General features: G+C 41.4%; 1 protein-coding gene across 4 annotated transcripts in view; it reads left to right on the forward strand.

Annotated features, from left to right (window-relative positions):
• The window catches only part of ncam1b (neural cell adhesion molecule 1b), a 69071-nt gene that overhangs the window by 36701 nt on the left and 11068 nt on the right, over positions 1–21302 (forward strand). Inside the window, exons 5-17 of one of the 4 annotated variants that reach the window (XM_084019524.1) lie at positions 539–676; positions 1061–1178; positions 3052–3212; positions 4198–4340; positions 5516–5539; positions 10160–10189; positions 14199–14349; positions 15222–15409; positions 15722–15818; positions 17463–17651; positions 17984–18112; positions 18575–18589; positions 19156–19188. In XM_084019524.1, coding sequence (XP_083875650.1) covers positions 539–676; positions 1061–1178; positions 3052–3212; positions 4198–4340; positions 5516–5539; positions 10160–10189; positions 14199–14349; positions 15222–15409; positions 15722–15818; positions 17463–17651; positions 17984–18112; positions 18575–18589; positions 19156–19188 — 1416 coding nt within the window. The remainder of the gene's footprint in view (positions 1–538; positions 677–1060; positions 1179–3051; positions 3213–4197; positions 4341–5515; positions 5540–10159; positions 10190–14198; positions 14350–15221; positions 15410–15721; positions 15819–17462; positions 17652–17983; positions 18113–18574; positions 18590–19155; positions 19189–21302) is intronic. The other 3 variants (XM_084019525.1, XM_084019526.1, XM_084019527.1) reach the window with 3 other exon arrangements.

Consider the following 21302-nt stretch of genomic DNA (forward strand, 5'->3'; position numbering starts at 1 on the left):
GATAATAATGCCGAGATATTGGTCACTAAATCAGACAACAGCGTTGTTGTGAGCCGGATGCATCAGGGAGTCGACTCCTTTCTTTTATTTTTATTATTTTTATTTTCAGAGTATTACATACATTAATGACAACATTACTCCAATACTCCTCTTTTATTTTTTTATTTTTCTTACTTAAGACATCCAAAAATATATTCATAAATGAATACTCAAGTGTAAAGTGTAAAATAAATAAACAGATATACACATATACACAGGTAATTATATACACCTGTGTACCTACCAATAATAAGTAAATAGTATTTAATTATAACTAAGTAAATAATAGCAGTAAATAAATGATAATGCTTACTTATGTATTCTCTCGTTAAACAATAAATTAACCAAAAAAATACATAATAATATTAATAATAACAATATTATTCATAATAATAATAATAATTTAAAAAACTAGAATAAATAGAAAAAAATGTAACCTCTAAAACTTTGTGAAAACCTGCACCCACACTTGACTTTCCATCCTCTGCTTTCCTTCCAGTGCGCTTCAAGGTGCTGAGCAACAATCACCTTCAAATCCGTGGCATAAAGAAGACGGACGAGGGCGCGTACACCTGTGAGGGCCGCCTCATGGCCCGCGGCGAGATCGATCTGCGGGTCATCAAGGTCGTCGTCAACGGTGAGCGGGAGCTCCTTCAGCTCTTTTTTTTGTGTCCCACGATGCCGTGCTGTGCTGTGCGTCCTCGGGAAGGCCACCGGGGCTCTGCATCGACGTGGAAACGGTTGCCCCGAGCAACGGCGTATCAAAGATTGTTCCATGCTAATGAAGTCTTGTTTCCGGCAACTTCTGAGCCGAGCAAATGAGCCCAAAATAAGTGCTCCGGATTTGTCCCTTTGTCTCTTGTTCTCTCCCACTCGCTGCTGTGGATCTGTGGCTGCTTAACTATATACGATCCTGTGTGTGTGTGTGTGTGTGTGTGTGTGTGTGTGTGTGTGTGTGTGTGTGTGTGTGTGTGTGTGTGTGTGTGTGTGTGTGTGTGTGTGTGTGTGTGTTGCCTCTCAGTGCTGCCGACCATCAGGGTGTGGCAGTCGGAGGTGAACGCCACGGCAGACGTCGGGCAGCCGGCCATGTTGACCTGCGCCGCCGACGGCTACCCTGAACCCATGGTGACCTGGGCCAGGTAAGACCAACGCTCAGCATAGCAACGGTTGCTAAGGATGAGGGTTGCCGAGCCTGTTTTTTTTTTTTTGTTATTAACCAAAGTATGAAAAAGTTAGATCAGTAAAAACAGTTCATCCTCTGTGGATCATGAATGTCTGTACAAATGTTCATGGTCCCGCCCTCAAACCAGACCGGCCAATGATAGAGCCCACTGACTTTTTTTTAAATTTTCTGGCTGGTTTAATGGATTCGAAGCTCGTTTCTAAAAACCTAAAAGCCTGTGCAGCTAATGTTAGCATATATTAGCTCTAAGGGTACGTTATTATAACGTTACGATCGTATTACGATTTTAAATCATTTGTGATTAAATATATTGCGATTTATTACCTTTTTAAACTGCAGAATTCAACAGGTTGTCAACGTCTGTTTCATCTAATTCGCTAAAGTTTTGACTCTGTCCATCTCACTTCAGCCAACTTCCTGCTAATCACACTTATTTTACCCATAATGCACCAGAAAAAAAACTAGACAACTGAAAAAGCAATTGTTACCAAAGGCTTTATCTTTATTTGCAGAATTAATAGTTAATATAATAAAAGATCGATTTAATTATCGTCTTTAAGAAGCCAAACCGAACGTCTTTATCTTTTTAATAATCAGTTTTATTCCCGAATATTTCCTGCAAAGATATTTCGTAGACTCTTCTGTCTGCTTGAGTAACTCAACTGTGCATCATTGATATTATTATTATAAAATCTACATCATTTCTAAATGATGATGATGACATAATTTTACGGAACCAGAAAACACAAATGTAAACACTCAGTCCTGGTGTTTCCATAGCAACAAGCGGACACCCTGGGATATTAGGGGATCCTTTGAAAGCTTCCGGCTTTGTGAAACTGTTTAGTTGGTCTCTGTGAGGACTACTTACACTGGTGGGGGGGCAAAGTGCAAACTGCCCTGGAGCCGCTGCTGGCTTTTTTGTGTCCTGTTGCCCTTGAACATTTATATTTATATAATTGTTTTTTACACACTTGTGCAGCTAGAGAGGAGCTGCACTTTGTATGAAAGCCGTGTTGAAACCCAAAACAAGTGTTGGCAGCTGGAGGCCAGAGAACGGCGTCTGCTTTTACAGGTTAAATTGAAAGGAGACATTTTCTGTGAGAGTTTACTGTTAAGGACAGATATCTTCTAAGGGCTTTCAGAAGAAAAACATCTACTTTTGTCAATGAAGGATTATTATTTGCCTACTTAAATACAGCGTGGTCTCAAATATAACATCTGTTATCCTTCAATAAATGATTATAATTAAAAATTGGTACCAAGGTTTAATCTTCAGGACCTTCATGTTTCTGTGTTGAACCTAAATGACCCTTTAATTTGAAACATCCCCCCTCCCCCACCCCTTTAAACATCCAGAATATTATATCATTACGTTGACCAGTCTGTTTATTTATCACTTTTATTAATCTATTATTGTGTTTTGCATCTGCTGCTGTAACCCTGCACATTAATAAAGCATTATTATCTTATTATGTGTCGAAAAATATGCAAATCACCAACAAATCTCTCCCATAAGCAACACTGAGCTTGACCAGGAGAACTTTGCATATTTGGAATTTAACTTTCTTTTTTTTTTTTTGCCCCATTCGAATAAGAAAGATCACTGAATATCAAGCAAAACTAATAATGTTAACCCTGTTTTTTTAGAGACATTAAACATTAAATGGGGTGAAGTTGACCTCCAGTTCGTACGGGTGCTGGAAATCCTTGAAAACACGTTTAGTGTGGTGTTTTCAAGGTTTGAAAAGTGCTTGAATTTGACTTTGGAAAAGGTGTAGGAGCCCCTGGAAAGGATGATGGGAGGGTGAAACTGTGTTTTCCTGCAGGAACGGCGTGATCCTCGAGGCCGGCGAGAAGTACAGCTTCAACGAGGACGGCTCGGAGATGACGCTGATGGGCGTGGCCAAGCTGGACGAGGGCGAGTACACCTGCATCGCCAGGAACAAGGCGGGGGAGAGCGAGCAGGAGCTCAGCCTCAGAGTCTTCGGTGAGAACGTTCATCTGTTACAGAGACGAGATGTGTGTGTGTGTGTGTGTGTGTGTGTGTGTGTGTGTGTGTGTGTGTGTGTGTGTGTGTGTGTGTGTGTGTGTGTGTGTGTGTGTGTGTGAAGGATCCAGAGAACTGAGTCCAAGTGGGATGAGTTCAGCCAATATATTTCTTCTTCTGTGTTGCCCACGTTGCTGTTGCTGTTGTTGTTGTTGCTGGTGTTGCTGTTGTTGTTGTCATTGCTGTTGTCTTGTTGTTGTTGCTGGTGTTGCTGTTGCTGGTGTTGCCTTGATATTCATCACGTAACGACCACAGATTGAATCCTAACGGTGATATCGGTGTGTGTAGTCCTGCCGGTTAATTAGCTTATTTTCCCTTTTAAACTGAAGCTTTTTCAAAATCCCGTTATTTCCGTCTTTAGCGATATTTCCCTGCTTTTAGCTGAGATTCTCCTCAAAGCTCGGCTCTCTGCATCACCGCGGGAAACGATGACATCATGCTTTCCTTGCAACGCTACCACTCCTGAATACCAACGATGTCATAAACCTGTTCTTGCATATTTAAGTATCTGTAAACATCAGGTCTGAGCAGATATTTATAGATATTACAGCCGAGCGGTGCAAACTTCACACTTGACCTGAAAATCAATCATTCTGAATAAATAAGCATGTAGAGGTATATATGTTCACAATACTCAGATTCAGTAAATACAATTATATTCAACAGACTTAAACTAAAAGGCATTCAGACGGCAGTGAAAGGAAATATGAAAGAATAATACTCAACCTCACACTTATGAAGTCACATCGCCACTATTCCGGCGCCCCGCTGTGCATTCTGGGTAGTCCAGGTGTGCTGCAGTGAGACAGCAGTCACATGTAAACAAAAATATATATGAAGACCGGCTCCTTTGAGATAACTTCAATAAACGTTACATGAGGATTCAAACGTGTTTATCACAAGTTTTAAAAACCTCCTCCTCCAGTGAAACCCAGGATCACGTACATCCAGAACCAGAGCTCGTCTGAGATGGAGGAGCAGGTGACGCTGACCTGCGAGGCGTCGGGCGATCCGACTCCCACCATCAGCTGGAGCTCCAGCGAGCACGTCTTCACCGAAGGAGAGCAGGTGAGACGATAACGACGGCGGCGAGGATGACCGCTGAATACCCGATGTATGGAAACGTGTTAAAGGTGGTCCGGTTCTGGTCCTTGAGGGCCGATGGCCTGCAGGCAATTTCTCCTGGAGTTAATGAACCCAGAGTGCAGCGATATATCAGCGTCTCTGCTGCCTCTTATACCAGCACACATGCGTCCTGGTTTCTAAGTAACTAGTACACGGGGACGGATACTCTAAAACCACCTGCTATATCTAAGTAACTAGGCTCTAAAACCACCTGCTATATCTAAGTAACTAGGCTCTAAAACCACCTGCTATTTCAACCCAACACCTTGTTCTGACATGAATTAAAGGTTTCTATTGATATATTGGTTTAGATTTTCTAGCACTGATTCCTTCCTCTCTAAATGAGCGGCTCCTTCCAGACGGCCCAGAGGATCCTCGTGTAATTAGCTCGATGATACTCAGCCGGTAACCGCGGCCGCACGCCATCGAGTTTTCCCAAATGTCAAGAAAATCCGTATCAGAAACCCAATTAGAACATTCCCAAAATAAGCATGCAATCTGAGGCCATAATTAACTCTGTCCGGCTCCTACATTTCTTTTTACTGGAATGAGCACTTGTACCATCGAGTGTTCATTTAGAATTTTCAATCAGTTTGTTTTTGTTTTTTTCATCGTCCTGCTCATGCTCGGGATTGAAAATTGTAATTTCACCATCAATATCATACGACGGCATATCAGGGCCGAAAGATGGGGGGCAATTTTAAGGGAAAACAAGAGTTTTTAAATAGCCGATATAAACAATTTGCTTGGTTCCGGATGTTTGTCGTTGCTATGACAACAAGTGAAAGCTACCGCTAGCATCTTAGCCCAACCGCCCCGATCAATAAACACCCATAAGAACAATTTGTCCTCATTTAAATAAAAAAAACATCAATATAATCACCCTAAGGACCTTAACGAGGCGTTTTAAAAAATATTATTTTATTTTATTTTTTTCTACAGCGACCCTAATACGCCGTCGTAATATCTATTGATATTCTGCTGCCGTCTTTTACATGTATTTATTTTTTTAACATCCGTGACATGTTTATCGTCCGGCGTCTTCGAGGTCTTTGTTGCCTCAGTGGAGAGGTAAACTTCTGAAGACAGTCCATTACATTACATTTCTCTTCCTACAGGCTCATCTAAACAGGATCTACCAGGTATGAAATCCACGTGGAAACACAGAAATGTACTGGCGTAGTGTTGCAAAGTACCCCCCCCCCCCACAATCCTCTTTTTTATTATTATTATTATTATGTGAAAATCTCCCGGATGTTTCTTGAGAAAAAAAACCCCCAAAAGAATGATCTCATTGGAAATGCTGCATGCTTCCCAAAATATATCTGATCTCATTTCTCACGAGATCAGATGACACTTTTGGGTTTAATAGTGTAATAAAAACACAAAAAGAGAGAGAGAGATGCCATTTCTGTGTCGCCGTTGCCTGATCATTCCAAAACTCTCGACATCACAGCATGAGGTCACTGCTGGATTCGAGCCCGGCTCCGTCTGTCTCTCATTTCCATTTGTAGATTTTGTTTTAACGTTTGTGCTTGAAAACAAATGCAGGATGGAACCTGTTTTTGAGTATCACAACACGGCCTGCAGACACAACAGTTCAAGTAAAAAGAAACCTGTTTTCCTGTACAATGCAATTCAAAAACAATGAAACATCTAGTACCAAATAGATTAATAGTATAAAAAAGTAATTTAACAGGCAGCATGTAAAAACAATAAAAACAAATGTAACTGTAAACTAAAAACATATCATAATTGATGTAAAAAACGAGGCAGTGTTTGATATTCAAAAATAAAAACAGATGATTGAGTGCTAAAACACGCCGCCACCATGACACACGCTGCACCTCCACTTCCTGTCCCATCGCTATGACAGTATACTTCATAAATGACATCATCGCCTGGCAACGCTTCACCGTAGCTGTGAAGATCGAGTCCGAGGTGATTAATAACACTTTGCAAACATGCAGCAGGAAGCTACGATTCATGCCCCCCTCGTTTTCACTGATGGCGTGATGACGTGTCATGTGACGTGCATCATGGTGGCGGTGGTGGCGTGTTTTTCCTGCAGCCTGCAGAATGTTTCGTGCTCTTTGTCTCTTCACAGCTGTCGTCAGACAGAAATGATTAGCAGCCCGACAGAGCGACTGTAGAGTAGAAAGTGTAGTTTTTTAACGTCTTCCTTTTGTAGTTCTTGTGAAATGATTCTCCACGGTGGGAATGACTGCATGCATGGCTGCTAATTGTTTTTAATTGTCTTGTCCTCTTTGTTCCATCCGATGTCCGTCCGTCACGCTGTCTGTCATCATCACCACGGCGGTATTTCATCGGGTCGGACTCGCTGGAAAACGATGCTTAAGTGTAGGGTTATGTCTGGTTATCTGGCGGTGAAATCTCTGTTCCTTTGGTTGTTTCTGGTTCTTTCGGCTCCCCCGGTCGGTGAAGCAGCTTTGATTTGTTTGTTTGTTCCCCGACTTTAACGTTATCTCACGTACGAGGTCAGTAGTTTCATTGTGAGGCAGCGACACAAACAAATAAGAGGATTAGTGGAGTTATGTGCGGAGAACATCACAGTCAGTTTGTACAAAAATTAGACTTTTTTCTTTTGTGGTTATTATCGGATACTGATCAACGAGGAGCAGACGGAACGTTCTGTTTCACATTTTAAACAGTTTTGGTAAATAAGCAATTCCATCATCTTTGCTGTGCTATAAGATGTAAATGAGCTTCTTCTTCTTCTGCTTCTCCTCCTTTGCTGCATGTGTTGCAGTGTTTCCATGACAACCATTTGCACTACCTGCTCCATAGTGCTGGTCATGACTGAAAACTCCAGTTATCTTTTAAACTAACTAAAGCATCCCCTGCTTTCTGGTCTGGTGGACTCTAAATGGACCATAATGTACTAAATGAACATCATGCTGGATTGAAGAAGACTTGAAACTAGAGATTGAGATCATAAACTCATGTTTACAATGTTTACTGAGATAATACATCAAGAGAGAAGTAGGACCATTTTCTCATAGACTTCTATACAACCAGAGAGGAGTCGCCCCCTGGTGGCCAGCAGAGAGAAGTAGGACCATTTTCTCATAGACTTCTATACAACCAGAGAGGAGTGGCCCCCTGGTGGCCAGCAGAGAGAAGTAGGACCATTTTCTCATAGACTTCTATACAACCAGAGAGGAGTCGCCCCCTGGTGGCCAGCAGAGAGAAGTAGGACCATTTTCTCATGGACTTCTATACAACCAGAGAGGAGTCGCCCCCTGGTGGCCAGTGAAGGGATTGCACGTTAAAGGCACCTCAGCATCGGCTTCACTTTTTCAGACCTGGAGGAATAAACCAGAGACAGTCGATGTTGCGTCCAACATTCTGTGTTGGATTAGACATTTAAAACCCCGTCTGGCTTTGTTTGAACTCGTTTCCTTTCTGAATCACCTCACACACACAAAACAAACGAGCCGTTGTAACGATGTGTTCATGGGTTGAGGGAGATTACGGCATCGTGCAATACATAAACAGTGTTACTGTACATTCATGGGACGAGATGAAGGGAGGAAGTTCAGAAAGCTCGCTGGTGTTGTTCGCATCAACTCGTGTTTCAAATTTAAATCAGCACTTTATCTTCAGACGATTTTGTTTGTTGTTTATTCCTCTTATTATATTTAGCATTTCCATATTTATTCTAAAACCTTTTTACCAACTTGTAGTTTGTTTCAGTCCCTTTTTGAAATGAGTCGCTGCAGATAAGTGTGTCTGCTTAATAACCCGAAATGGAAATGAAGGATTTATCTGCGGCTTGTAGATTATCTACATAATGAATGTTTGGCTTATTTGAATACATATTAGACATTCTGCCCATCGTTTTTTTTCTCTCCTAGCTGCAATTATGCTGATTCTTTATTTATTTTTTTTGTAACTCTTAACTATGCAGAAGGAAGATTTAGTTTGAAGAAAGGACCAAATATAAAAAGAAAAATCTGTTTTTTTAAGAGAGAACGTCCTGATTACCAATGAGATATTAAAGACCTGAGGAAAATAAATGTGTTTAATAAGTAATGAATCTGAGAGAAAGTGTTGTTTTCTCCAAAACACAGAAAGGCCTGCTAACTGACAATATGCACAGTCATCGCTTTACGTCCTGTACGTTTATGGATTTAGCATATTTCTGTCTTCATGCTGACATCACACTTCCTGTCAGAAAACAGAGAGCGAGGATAATCCAACGTGGCGGGGGGGACAAAGACGATACATCCCGAGGGAGCCGTCACCGTATTGAGCGTTTTTCTTTTTTCTTTTACTACAAAACGTTTTGCACAATTGCATTTGTTCGCCTTTTTTTTTTTGTCTTAAACAAACACCTGTCACGTACGAGACACTCGTCAGCTCACTTTACTGCAGGACGATTGTTCCAGACTGTTAGCACGCCTGCTTTTTTTCTTTTTAATTGGGGGACTTACGTCTGATTCCCCGTTGCCGCGGTGATATGCAGCCAAACTGCTCTTTTAATGAGGCGGCGGTGCTCAGTGTGTTTTTTTACTGTGACAGTTGAGGACTTACAACGCTCCCTAAGAGCACAGCCAGATTACACTGTCTGCTTTTCATGTGATTTGTATTACAAGCCTCTCTCTCTCTCTCTCTCTCTCTCTGTCTCTCTCTCTCAATTTGCTGCTTTTCAAAATAAAAGCTGTTCGTCTAGCACTCTAATCCAAACGCACCATATGTTCTTAATTATGCGTTAATTATGAGTGAATTAATTGATGGTTTGATTTGCGGTTCAATTATTCCAGCAGATTGCCTCTTTGTTTACGTGACAGTTGCACCTGATGAAATAGCCGTTTGTCATTCGAACTCTTTTATTTATATATGTTTCGCCGTGTGGGTTCATCGCATCCCATCCTGCTTTAATATTGTTCTGCATCATGAAACCCATCCAGCATGTTTTCCACAGGGGGGGCTTTGCTGTGTCTTTGTAGTTTAACTCGACAGTTTTAAGTGTTTTGTTTGTTGATTCCATCAGATTGTCACTTATTTCTCCTGATAACGTGTGATTTGTAGTACCTCATTAGCTCTAAAATAACATGATTAAATGTATTAGAACGGTATAAAGAAGCATTTCGTGACACCGATTAAGTGTTATCCACCTTCAGGGGCTATGATATGGTGCAGATAATGAGTTCTTTAAATCACATTTTTATCTGTTCAAGTGTTGAATATAAGCCAAACTTAACTCTCCAAATATATATATATATATACTGTATATATATATATATAATATATATATATATATATATATATACAGTATATATATACAGTATATATATACAGTATATATATATATATATACACAGTATATATATATATATACAGTATATATATATAGACCAGCGCTGCTGCAGCAAATTCAGCTTTATTGGATTTTAGATTCTCATTATTGCTCTAAGCCGTCAAAAGATGGATTGTGAGTCGATAACTGCTGCACTACATTTCTTTTTATTAATTCATTTTTTACCAAACGCGCTGACATATCTGTGTTGTTTTCAGTGTAATGGATTCACCTCTTCCTGATAAACCAAGAACCTTCTTATCTCGAAGCGTATTCGTTATCGCGATGCCAATAAGACTTAACGTCTGGGGGGTTAGAAGCCGTCTTGTGTCAGCATGCAGGAGAAGAAAACAAAATACACATATTATTGTGTCTGCAGACTTTCTGCAAAGTCACATGTTGAGCTGCTGTTTGTTTGTTGTGTCTCTGTCCTCTCCAGGCGTCGTGGACTCGGCCCGAGCAACACAAGGTAGATTCTTCATGCATGACTTCTATCTTACACGTCCGTCTGGATGATATTCTATTAAGAGTCAGGGAGACGGATGTCTGAATGCATCTCTTTGATTTACATGTTTGGTTTCCGTAGAAACTTTACGGGCTATAGTCTCCAGGGTTGGTGCTGGAAATCCTTGAAAACACTTGCATGTTAGTGTGGTGTTTTCCAGGTTTGAAAAGGTCTTGGATTTAGACTAAAGGTCTTGAAATGTGTGTTGTATGTGATGACATCTATGATAGAACAGAGAAAAGAAGATCTCCATATTTGAGGGACTGAAAACAGCATTTCCTGACATTTCTTTATGAAAAATGCCTTTTGATGATGAACAGATGATGAAAATAGTTGGTGATTATATTTCTGTGGATCTGTTAGTGGAATTAGTTTTCCTTTCATTTGTGGTCCTTCTGTAAAAAGCTGTCTCCAAACATCATGTTGGTTGTTTAGAGGACAATAACATCTCATTTAATGTGATGAACAAGTGACATAATAAGTAGACTGAATACTGACCATTGGATTGGTACAAATATGGAGTTTACCACAGCTGGAAGGGGCTGGAAAAGCATGGAAATGCACCTTGAAATGCTTGGAGAGTGCTTGAATGTGACTTTGGAGAAGGTGGAGGAACCCTGAGACGACATCAGATGACTCGATCTGATTCTAGATTCTAACGTCAACATGTAGTTCTGTATTTAGATAGTTTTGTTTTTTTTTCTTTATAGCTGTAATTCGTTGGACCAAAGATGAATGAATATGCGAGGGAACATGAAAGATGTCTTTGTTCCCTGAAAGAATGGGCAGCTGCCCACTTCCTCCGACTTCCTAAACACTGTGTGGTTTTACATTTTAACACAGATGGGTGAGAAACGCCACTCGTCCAATATCAAAGTGCTCCAACGTCTTTTTTGGTCTTCAGACGAGCAGAAACGTGAACGCTCGTCTCCGGTTGAAGATCAAACACTCTTTTGTTTCCGTGCCGTTTGACAGCAACTTAATACGTATTTTTAGAACCATTTGGTTATTATTATAGCTCCGCTTTTCTATTTCCAATCTTGCAGGAAGCTCTGCACATCAAGCAAATCTGTCCTTTCCCTGCTCCTGGTTGTAATAGTCTACATTCCCAACAATCAGCGTGGACGTTCTCTGCCATGAGCTCATTAGTGCCGCCTCATGATTACAAACCGCCGTATCACACTCTCCCTGCAGGAGACGGGGAAGAACTTCCTCATCAAGCACCGCTGGCGGTAACGACCGCCTCCACGTGATTTACACGCGGATGCACCAACATTTACTTTATTTGTGCATCAGCACTAATATGCTGTTGAAGATGTAACGTGCTCGTCTGGAAGGTACAATGCATTATTTTTAACATCAGCTGCACAAACAAAACAATAATAATCCAAAACAATGCAATGCTACTTTATTTTACACAAATGATACCTCGGCAGCACATTTGCATTGTTTTACGTTAAAGGCATGGGAGCTGGAATGACTCTCTTACCGACGTGATATAACGGGCTCAAGTCCATCTGCTCTGTGAATAAATCAGGACGTCTCCCTGCCATCCATCCCATAATCAAGCTCAGGAGGAGTGGGAGTGTGCAGGTTGAGAGCTGGTTTGTATGCAGGACGGAGACTCGTGAGACTCTGGTGAGACACCAGTTTAAGGCGTCCTCGTGGATTCTCGTTTTTATGGCTGCAGAGTCTTTCTACCTCCCTCCGTCCGGCTCAGAGCAGGTTTTCACATCTGGTTCAGTGTCTTTAAGGCCAATGAAACGGCGTCTCCAGACTCTTTATCTCCCGCGTGGTGACGGATGTTTCCGGTGAAACGTCGGGAGGAATTCTGATTTCAGCGTTTGAAAGATGAGCTCACGACCTTCGCATGAGATGGATGATGTCATGCAAACGCCACATCACGGTTATCCGGGCCAAAATAATTGCGCTGATGTAAGCACGCATCATATTTGGATTTTGATATAAAAATAAGTACATTTTCAGGGGTATGTTGTGAAATTGGTGCACAATAAGAGCAGGATGTGATCTAAGAGGGTCAAAGCTGCATCTTTCATTCCAGCTCGGCTTAAAAGCCGGTAAATAATGCATGTTTGATCAGGAGGTTTCCTAAAGACAATCACCAGCATCGCCCTGCATTCACACTGAAAAATCCATTGTTATTAAACATTAAAATGGCAGCGTCGGCGTAATTTCCCCTCCGGTAGACGATGTTGGTAACGGGCTTCGTGTTTTCTGGCTTCGGTGACGTTGTGATGCTGCGTCGACCGTTAAACAGCTGAATATGGAGTCAGGATCAGGACCATGAGGGGGGGACCGCCTTCCTGCACCGGGGGTCAGAGTGTGTTATGTAAGCGGCGTGGTCCTGCTGCCAGCTGTGCATTATTAATGCTCCAGACGTGCGTTCCTCTATTGAGTTTGAATACAAGTGAGCAGGGTTTCTGTTACATGCAGACGTGGAAACCCATCCGGCCGTTTGTCCTGCCTGCTGGACTAAAAGCATGAAGAGAGGCTGGCATGCTCAGTAATGCAAATATTCAGTCCTGCAAAAAATCACCAAGCTTTACTGTTTAAAACCACCCGAAATCAACTCCTCAAAAAAAGTTTGGAAACGTTATTTCGGTCGATTATTCCTCCCGTTTAATAATACCAATTGGTATTGTATTTTATATCGTTGGAAAGCCTGATTAGTCACCTTAACAACGAGTACAACTTGTAAGGATCATGCATTCATAGAATGAGCAACACAGCTAACCGTGTGGGTAGTGGCCGAAAAAAATATATATAAAAATAACCACGTTTCAAATCCACCAAATAACCTTGAGACTTGAATATTTGCTGCATTAATTAGTTTGATTGTTGTTAATGAGTAAAATGTTTCCTCAAAAGGAGGAATGGGATCTGAAAGCGTACGCCGGCGGTTTGGCGTCACAACAACACGGAGCCGTTGACCCTGAAGGTCGCGGAGCCACTTAGCTGTCGGGACGCTGTAACTCTGGATATCCAGTTAATGAAAGCAAGCAGGAAGGTCGTTTACACATCTCGTTAGCCAGCTGTCCTTTTTTTTGTTGTTCCCCCGGTTGGGATGTGCTTGGCGTGTGTCCTTCACCGCTGGAGCTGGGACGAAGCCGCCGCCCCCGCCGCCATGTTGGACGTGAGTCGATGGAGCAGTGATCAAAACTACACAAATACAACAAGCCTTCCACTTAAAATGTCACTATTCCAGAAAAACATCCAATTGAAACGCCAGAAATAATTATTATTCATTTCATTATTAATAATCAAAATATACTTAAAAATATGTATTATTTATTTATTACATAGATTTTAACATATTTTTTTGTGTAAAAACAAATCAAATAATCTTAAATAACATGAATAAAGTATAAATTCATCTAACAATTAACCTGGATAAAATACTGTTATTGAGATTTACAATATTATCCTCTTTTATTAATTAACATATGCTCTTAAAATGGCACTTAAACAATCTTGCATCACTTTGCCTTTTGTTAAAAAAAATACATATTTTTATTGCGTCATTAATACAGCCTCTATCATACACGTCTCCTGGCTAAACAGCTTTTTCAATTATATTTTTTGACGATATTTTCCGATAATGAAAATGAATCGTTACCCACGATTTTTAAAATCTCCCATCATCCCGAGCGTGTGGTGTGGTGCGTCAGCGACACATTCAGGATGTGTGAAGCGTCCGTGTGAAAAGCTTCTGGATGGCTCCTCGTAGCGCCTCGTCTATTATTGATACGCTCCCCTGTTCTGTCAACCGCGTCCTTCTGTTTCCACGCTCCTACAAAGCACACTGCCTCTTCTCATCAGCGTAATGTCTCCGCTGGTCATTAAAGGCAGCCGCTTCCTCTTTTATTATTTCATTCCAGGTCCCGGCATCTGTGCATTTTATTTATTTATTTTTGCAGAAATGAGATATGCTGTAAATGTGAATGTTTTTTAGAGTCTGGATGGGAACGTGGTGGTGAGGAGCGACGCCCGAGTGTCCTCGCTCACGCTGAAGTACGTCAAGTACACGGACGCGGGTCAGTACCTCTGCACGGCTCGCAGCGCCATCGGAGAGGACGACCAGCCGGCGTACCTGGAGGTCCGCTGTGAGTGTTCCCCCTCGTTTTCAATACGCAAAAACATCCTTTACAACCTGCAAAACTGTTAAAACACACCAACCCTCCCTCAGATCCAGCCCTTCATACAGCGTATACTCCAATAATATCACTCTGCTTTTAATGGCAACATTATTATACTATATTATATAACACAATGGAGAGACGGGGTAAAAAATAATTTATTAGCTGTTATTTCAGCTCTTATTCCACCTGTTTCAGATTGAATTCTTTCAGTACGGTGGTCTTTAAATCGGGGGTCTGAGACGGGAAGGACCTCCGTTGCTTAGTTACATGTAGAGGTGGGTCGTAACGCGTGGTGGGACAATATATCAAAATATCGTGATACTCCCTGCTGCGATACATGATCGATATCCAAATATCGCGTTTTAAAAAATCACACATTCTGTGAATCTGAAAAACGCAGAATAGGATTATTTTTTTCTCCTTCAGATAGACAGATATCGTGATGCATATCGTAGATGATTTCTTGCAATGTATCGTGTATCGCAGTATCGTGATATCATAGTTATCGCGGGCAAAATATTGTGATATTATCGTATCGTGAGTTACTCTGTGATTCCCAATCTCGTAGTCACGTGTTACATTTACTCCAGTAACTTTTTACATTGTAAGAGTAGATTTAATGCAACATCGTATATTTGTGAAGAAGAAACGCTACATTGGGCTACGTTCCGTTACTTTGTAAGTATTTGGATTACTTCTACTTGAGTGGTATTATTCTAAAGTAACTCTTACTTGAGTACAGTAGTTGGTTTACTCTACTTCCTCTGGTTCTACGTGAGTATGTTAACAACGGTTCCCTTCTGGAGAACCTTAATAGTGTGTATTTGTTCATCCAGACGCTCCGAAGATCGCGGGCTCCGTGGCGGTGTACACCTGGGAGGGCAACGCCGTCAACATCAGCTGTGAGGTCAAAGCTCATCCCAGCGACGCCTCCATCACGTGGCTGAGAGACGGACTGCAGCTCCCCAACTCCAACACCACCAACATCAAGATCTTCAGGAGTCCTTCAGCCAGCTACCTGCAGGTCCACACACACACACACACACGTGTCCAAGCACGATTTACAGTTCATAAAACACACACATTCCCCTTGTGTCATCAACATTTCATGAGCTTCAGATGTGAAGGGGTTTTTCTTCCAGTTGTGGAGAGAAGAAAAAAAAGATGTGATGAATAATTCAGCAGCAGGAAAAGCTCACAGCAACAAATAAAAATAGGCTTCTCTAATGGACAAACAAAAAGGTCACCTTCGGAGTGTTTGACACACGTTTTGTTGTCTTTCTGTTTTGCTACGTTGCCCTTCATTTATTTGCCCTTCTTTGTTTGTTTCCTCCAGATAACCCCCGAGTCTGAGAACGACTTCGGGAGCTACAACTGCACCGCCGCCAACGAGATCGGCTCCGAGTCCAAGGAGTTCCTGCTCATCCAGGCCGGTCAGTCGGGATCGCCCCTCGCTTTAACGTTACTTTTTCTTTTTTTAGTTAAAACAAAAAGTAGTCATGGTAAATTGAATTTTAATAGATTATGTTACAAAGCAGGAACAGATTTTTTCACTCATTCACAACAAAAAACATCCATGTGAGTTTCCAGGGAGTCGTGTTTGTTTAGATTGAGATGACAAACATCAGAAAACTCAACGTTCCTTCCCTCCGGTTGTTTGGAAACTACTGACGACTTAGAAAAATGTCAAACGGAATATGTTATTGTTCACATCTAAGAGGATTATTATGAATGAAAAGAGAATTTATCAAACAACATGTCATTGTGACATCAATTCACCACCAGCTGAGACGAATGAGAGATAATAATGAGTTTTTAGCCGCAATCTGATGTAAATATATTAAAAGGAAACCATATGTGGCAACAAATAATGTTCACGTCAGACCGATACGAGTCACTCACCAGCACTCAGGGTTGTTAAAGGCAGATGTGGTTCCAAACATCGATACTCTATTCATAATTACAAGATGAGACCGTTGATTAATTCAGGAGGAAACCTCCGCTTCAGAAAAGTGAAGCCAAAGCTGAAGTGCCTCAAACTGTCATCCTCTCTGCTGGCCACCAGGGGGCGACTCCTCTCTGGTTGTATAGAAGTCTATGAGAAAATGGTCCTACTTCTCTCTGCTGGCCACCAGGGGGCGACTCCTCTCTGGTTGTATAGAAGTCTATGAGAAAATGGTCCTGCTTCTCTCTGCTGGCCACCAGGGGGTGACTCCTCTCTGATTGTATAGAAGTCTATGAGAAAATGGTCCTACTTCTCTCTGCTGGCCACCAGGGGGCGACTCCTCTCTGGTTGTATAGAAGTCTATGAGAAAATGGTCCTACTTCTCTCTTGATGTATTATCTCAGTAAACATTGTAAACATGAGTTTATGGTCTCAATCTCTAGTTTCAAGTCTTCTTCAATCCAGCATGATGTTCATTTAGTACATTATGGTCCATTTAGAGTCCACCAGACCAGAAAGCAGGGGATGCTTTAGGGGGCGGGGCTTACCTGCTGATTGACAGGTCGCTACCATGCTACCAATGCTAGTTAGCTACTAAGATGACTAACACTTAGCTGTAAAGGGTTGAACCTTGAATTATAGAAGCTAACTTTGTTAGCAGCTTCACACTAGAATCCACATGGATCCAGATCCAGTAAGGGTGCTGCTCGTCAATTAATTTTGTGCAATATGTCTTCTATATGATTTTACATCTCCTTCAACACAACCAGAAGACATCGTCATCGTATTGAAACATCCTGTTGTGCTCAGCTGGCTGCAAAGTGTTTTCTTTATCCGGCTCAGAAGTTTATCATCATCAAAATCTCTCAAAGGCTGAGCTTTTCTTTGTTTTCTTAAAGTCCAACAAGCAGCTTACGGATTCCTGTGGTTTTCTTTCTGCAATTATTGTCATTCGAGGCTGATTTAAGACCGGCTTCTACTTGAAGGATCATTTTCCGACTTTGTTTCATGTATGCAGCGTTCAGTGTCACATTAACAAATTATATATTTATTGTAATACTGAAGCGGTTTTTCGATGCATGTCAGTGCGTTGGTGTGTTTTGTTGTAATGGCGCTATGTTTCTGTCCCCAGAGGTGCCGTCGGCTCCGTCCATCACCGAGGTGAGACCCTTCTCCACCACGGCACAGGTCCAGTTCCAGGAACCCGAATCCACCGGGGGCGTCCCGGTCCTGAAGTACAAAGCGGAGTGGAGGACTCAGGGCCGGGGCAGCTGGTCGCACCGGGTCTACGACGTCCAAGAAGTCCAAGACGTCCAAGACGGTGAGAAAACGCCCCAAAACACAAGCTAAAACACCTTTTCAGGGTTTTTAGATAATTGTAATAAAAGGAACAGAATGATGCAGAAATACAAGTTCTTATAAAACATGCTTGAAGTAAAATGTAAATCTAAAAACAACAGAATATAAATGATGATAAGACCAGAAGAAGAGTTATTTCTGTTCCCGTGCATGTTGGGGTTCAGACCTTCCTCTCTAAATAGATTTATCTGTTTAAACAAAGCCGGAATGAAACGAGAGCCAGTTTGAACTGTGTTTCACGGCTAATCACGATTATCAAGGGGGGTTTATTATGCCTCTCTTTACTAATTACAGGCTACACCAGCGAAGTGACCATCACCAGCCTGAAGCCGGACACCGGCTACGAGGTGAAGCTGTCGGCCATCAACGGCAAAGGCGAAGGCGAGAGCGGCGGCGGTGAGGTCTTCAAGACGGAGCCCGTCCGTAAGTAAAGGGAGGCTTCCTCCATCCCACAATATGTGTCTCTTCAGTCTGAGTTTGTCCTCTTCCAACTAAATGTGTTCAGGATTCAAACTAAACAACCCTTGTTTAGTTTATTTAGTTTTTCCATCACGGGACCTTGAAATCTGAGATTTACACATTACATCACGGTGTGAATCCATCACACTGGTTGCCCTCGGTTACGCTCACACAAGCATTTATTTGTATTTGATTGAATTCATTATAGAAGACCAGAGTTTATCCCTCAGCCTGTAAATGCAGAGTTGTAGTGACTCTTGAACCCATTACTTAGTGTTTGGCGCCCTCTGGTGGTCAGTGGTGATTGACTTCACATTGAATTCGCCTGTTGACTCTTAATTGATCCCATTGACTCTATAGTGTTGTCTTCATGCTGATCATCTTCTCATTTCATCATTTCATTTGCTCATCTGTTGTTTCCATCAGGCTTCACTTACAAAAGTAAGTGCTTCATCTCTGTTTGATCTCTTTAATTTTCATCCACTCATCACAAAGAAGTTCTCTGTTATTAGTTAAATCAAAATATATCGACACATTAAGATGGTTTTATTATTATTCATATTTCTTTCATTAATATGCTTGTTTTAACTTCTTTAACATCTGGCAACGTCAATAAATCCGTGTCTGCTTAGTTATTAAACACCTTATTTATTGACCTTAAAATATTTATGGTTGATGTTTCAGTAATTGCACATTTTTTTACTGTGACACTGTGTTGTTGTCCATTTGAGTTAATAATTAATTCCAATAACTGCAGTAAATGTGCTGCGATATTTGTCTTGACCCACAGTTTAAAAAAGAAAAGAAAATCCTTCCCCCTTCCTGCCGGCGTTTGTCTCATAACAAGCTTCCAGTTTTCTCTTTCTAACCTTTAAATGTGACCATTAAATATAATTTGTTGTTTCTTGCGTTTCGGTGCAGAAACCAGAGTTATTAGAGATTCGCTGGTCGTTTGTGCAGACAGCTGATCTGATTGGCCCCTTTTATCTTCTCTTTATGTCCCCTAGACGGCATTTTTCACTTTTTCACTGAAGACACAGGTTTGTTGTGTAGAAGAGGAGAATAGATGATTAGCTTGTCCTGCTGTAGCTGCTCCTTAACCCCCCGCCATGATTAGCTCATTTATAATACCTTCTTCTAGAGACTTCTGTGTGACCTTGTAGGCTCTTCTCTGTGTGTCGGTTTCACCCACATTCTTAGTTATGCAAATAGGAATTAGTTCATTAATGTCACAGTTCTGCGTTTTCAAAGGCTATAAATGATCCCTTTTTCCCCTCGGGCATTTTAAAGGGCCGGTTCGGAGCCGGGACCTGATCTCGAACCAGTTTGTCAGCCAAAGAAACCGTCTCTCGGCCGGGGAAACTGGTTCCAGAGCAGCACCGACGCTTTGCTGGTCTGGAACCGAGTTTTGCTGACATCATAGGGGGCTGGGGGGCGGGGTTTAAGAGAGACCATTAGGGGTGGGAATATTTAGCTGTTGGTTTTCGGTTCAAAATAGATTTTTGAATCAGCATGAGTCCATGCTTCAGGATCTCCTCCGGTCCTCTGTGATCTTTTAAAGGCGGTGTGGCAGATTATAGCATGAGAGCATATGATTATATAATTTACATTTTTGGAATAAGGTTAAGCTGATGACAAAAATGTAAATCCACAAAGGCAAATCTAAGACTAAAGATCACAATATTCATGCTTAACACAAACTTTTAGTGTAAAAAACAAATAAATTAAATAGATTTTTTGAAGTTATGAATCGGTTTAGAATCTTAGAAAATAGGAATCCCAATTTTTACATCTATTTTTTTTGGCCCAGCCCCTGGAGCGAAAGTAGTGAAGTGGGCGCTAGCGTTTCCATGGAAACCTCAGACGTATGCAGACGTGTAGGGAATTTGGGATTGTTTGCGTTTGGATCGGCCCTTCGGCGTTGATTGATCGTGTTTGAAATGATAAAGTGTGTAAAGATGTCTTCTGCTGGTTGTTCATGTGTTGTGCTGTGTTCTGTCTCTCATGTCTTCCAACCAACTCACGTCATGTTGTCATTTTCACGTGTTATTTGGCTTGCATGGTTCTGATGATCCTCCACTTCCTGCAGAAGGTAACTCTGGTTTTAATGAGAGAATCCCTTCAGTTCAACAACACATTAATTGCTTCTCTGCTATCATGTAATACTTCCGTCTAGTCTGGATGCCATTAATCAGCCGAGTAGACATTCCTCAGCAGGATAGATGAGAGAGAGCCGGAGCCGTCTTCACAGTCATACATAACCGTCGGGAGTGTTTAATATCAGCGTCGCTCCGATGGCGCCGTTAGACGGCTTTAAAGGACGCCATGCCATAAATCAAATGTGTAATAAACAGTTTCCTCCAATCAGAAGTTTGCTCTGGTTCTCGATCAGGAGTAGTGATGACGCTGTAGCTTCCCTCTGCATTGTAATAATTATTTAACCCTCGGCTGCATTAAGAACAAGCAGTTATCAGCATTAACCCCTATAAACCGCCTTCTGTTAGTAACTAATACTTTATTAATGTAGCACGTTTACTAAACCAGCGTTACTAAGTGCCTCACAGTTACAAAAAAAACCTAAAAAAAAAAAGACGAACAAAGTCGACTGTGGGACGCTTTAAAAGTAACCTATAGTTCGTAATAATGCGGTAGAGATGTATACTAACTGTAGAATAAGGTGCATCACAAGACACAAGCAGATGTTCTTAAAGTTCAATCAGGAATAAAAACAATCTTTCATCTTTATCTCATCAATAATGATGAGAGACAAATGGACAGATAGCTGCGTCCTAAAGGGAAAATAAGAGGGGATCCAGCATCCCGCCTTGAGGAACTCCACAGGTCAAGAGGAGCACATTCACTTTGTCCATGACGGATACGAAGAAATAGCAGTTCGACAAATGAATCCGCTGTCCAACACTTTGACTTAATTGTTGTTGTGTCGTATGTAGGGACGAGACAACGTAGGATTTTGTCGTGAGTCAATTAATAGTGGTGAATTTCGGTATATTTGTAAATATCGTCACGAGTTCCTTGAAAAAGTTGTCTAGTTCACTATTGTGGTAGGTAGATGATCATCTTATTTAAGATTATTTATCCGTGACGTTATAAAAATATGTATTTCTTTTAAGCATATTTTGAAGATTATCGGGAT

This window comes from Eutrigla gurnardus (assembly GCF_963514095.1).
Source record: "Eutrigla gurnardus genome assembly, chromosome: 10".
Lineage (NCBI taxonomy): Eukaryota > Metazoa > Chordata > Actinopteri > Perciformes > Triglidae > Eutrigla > Eutrigla gurnardus.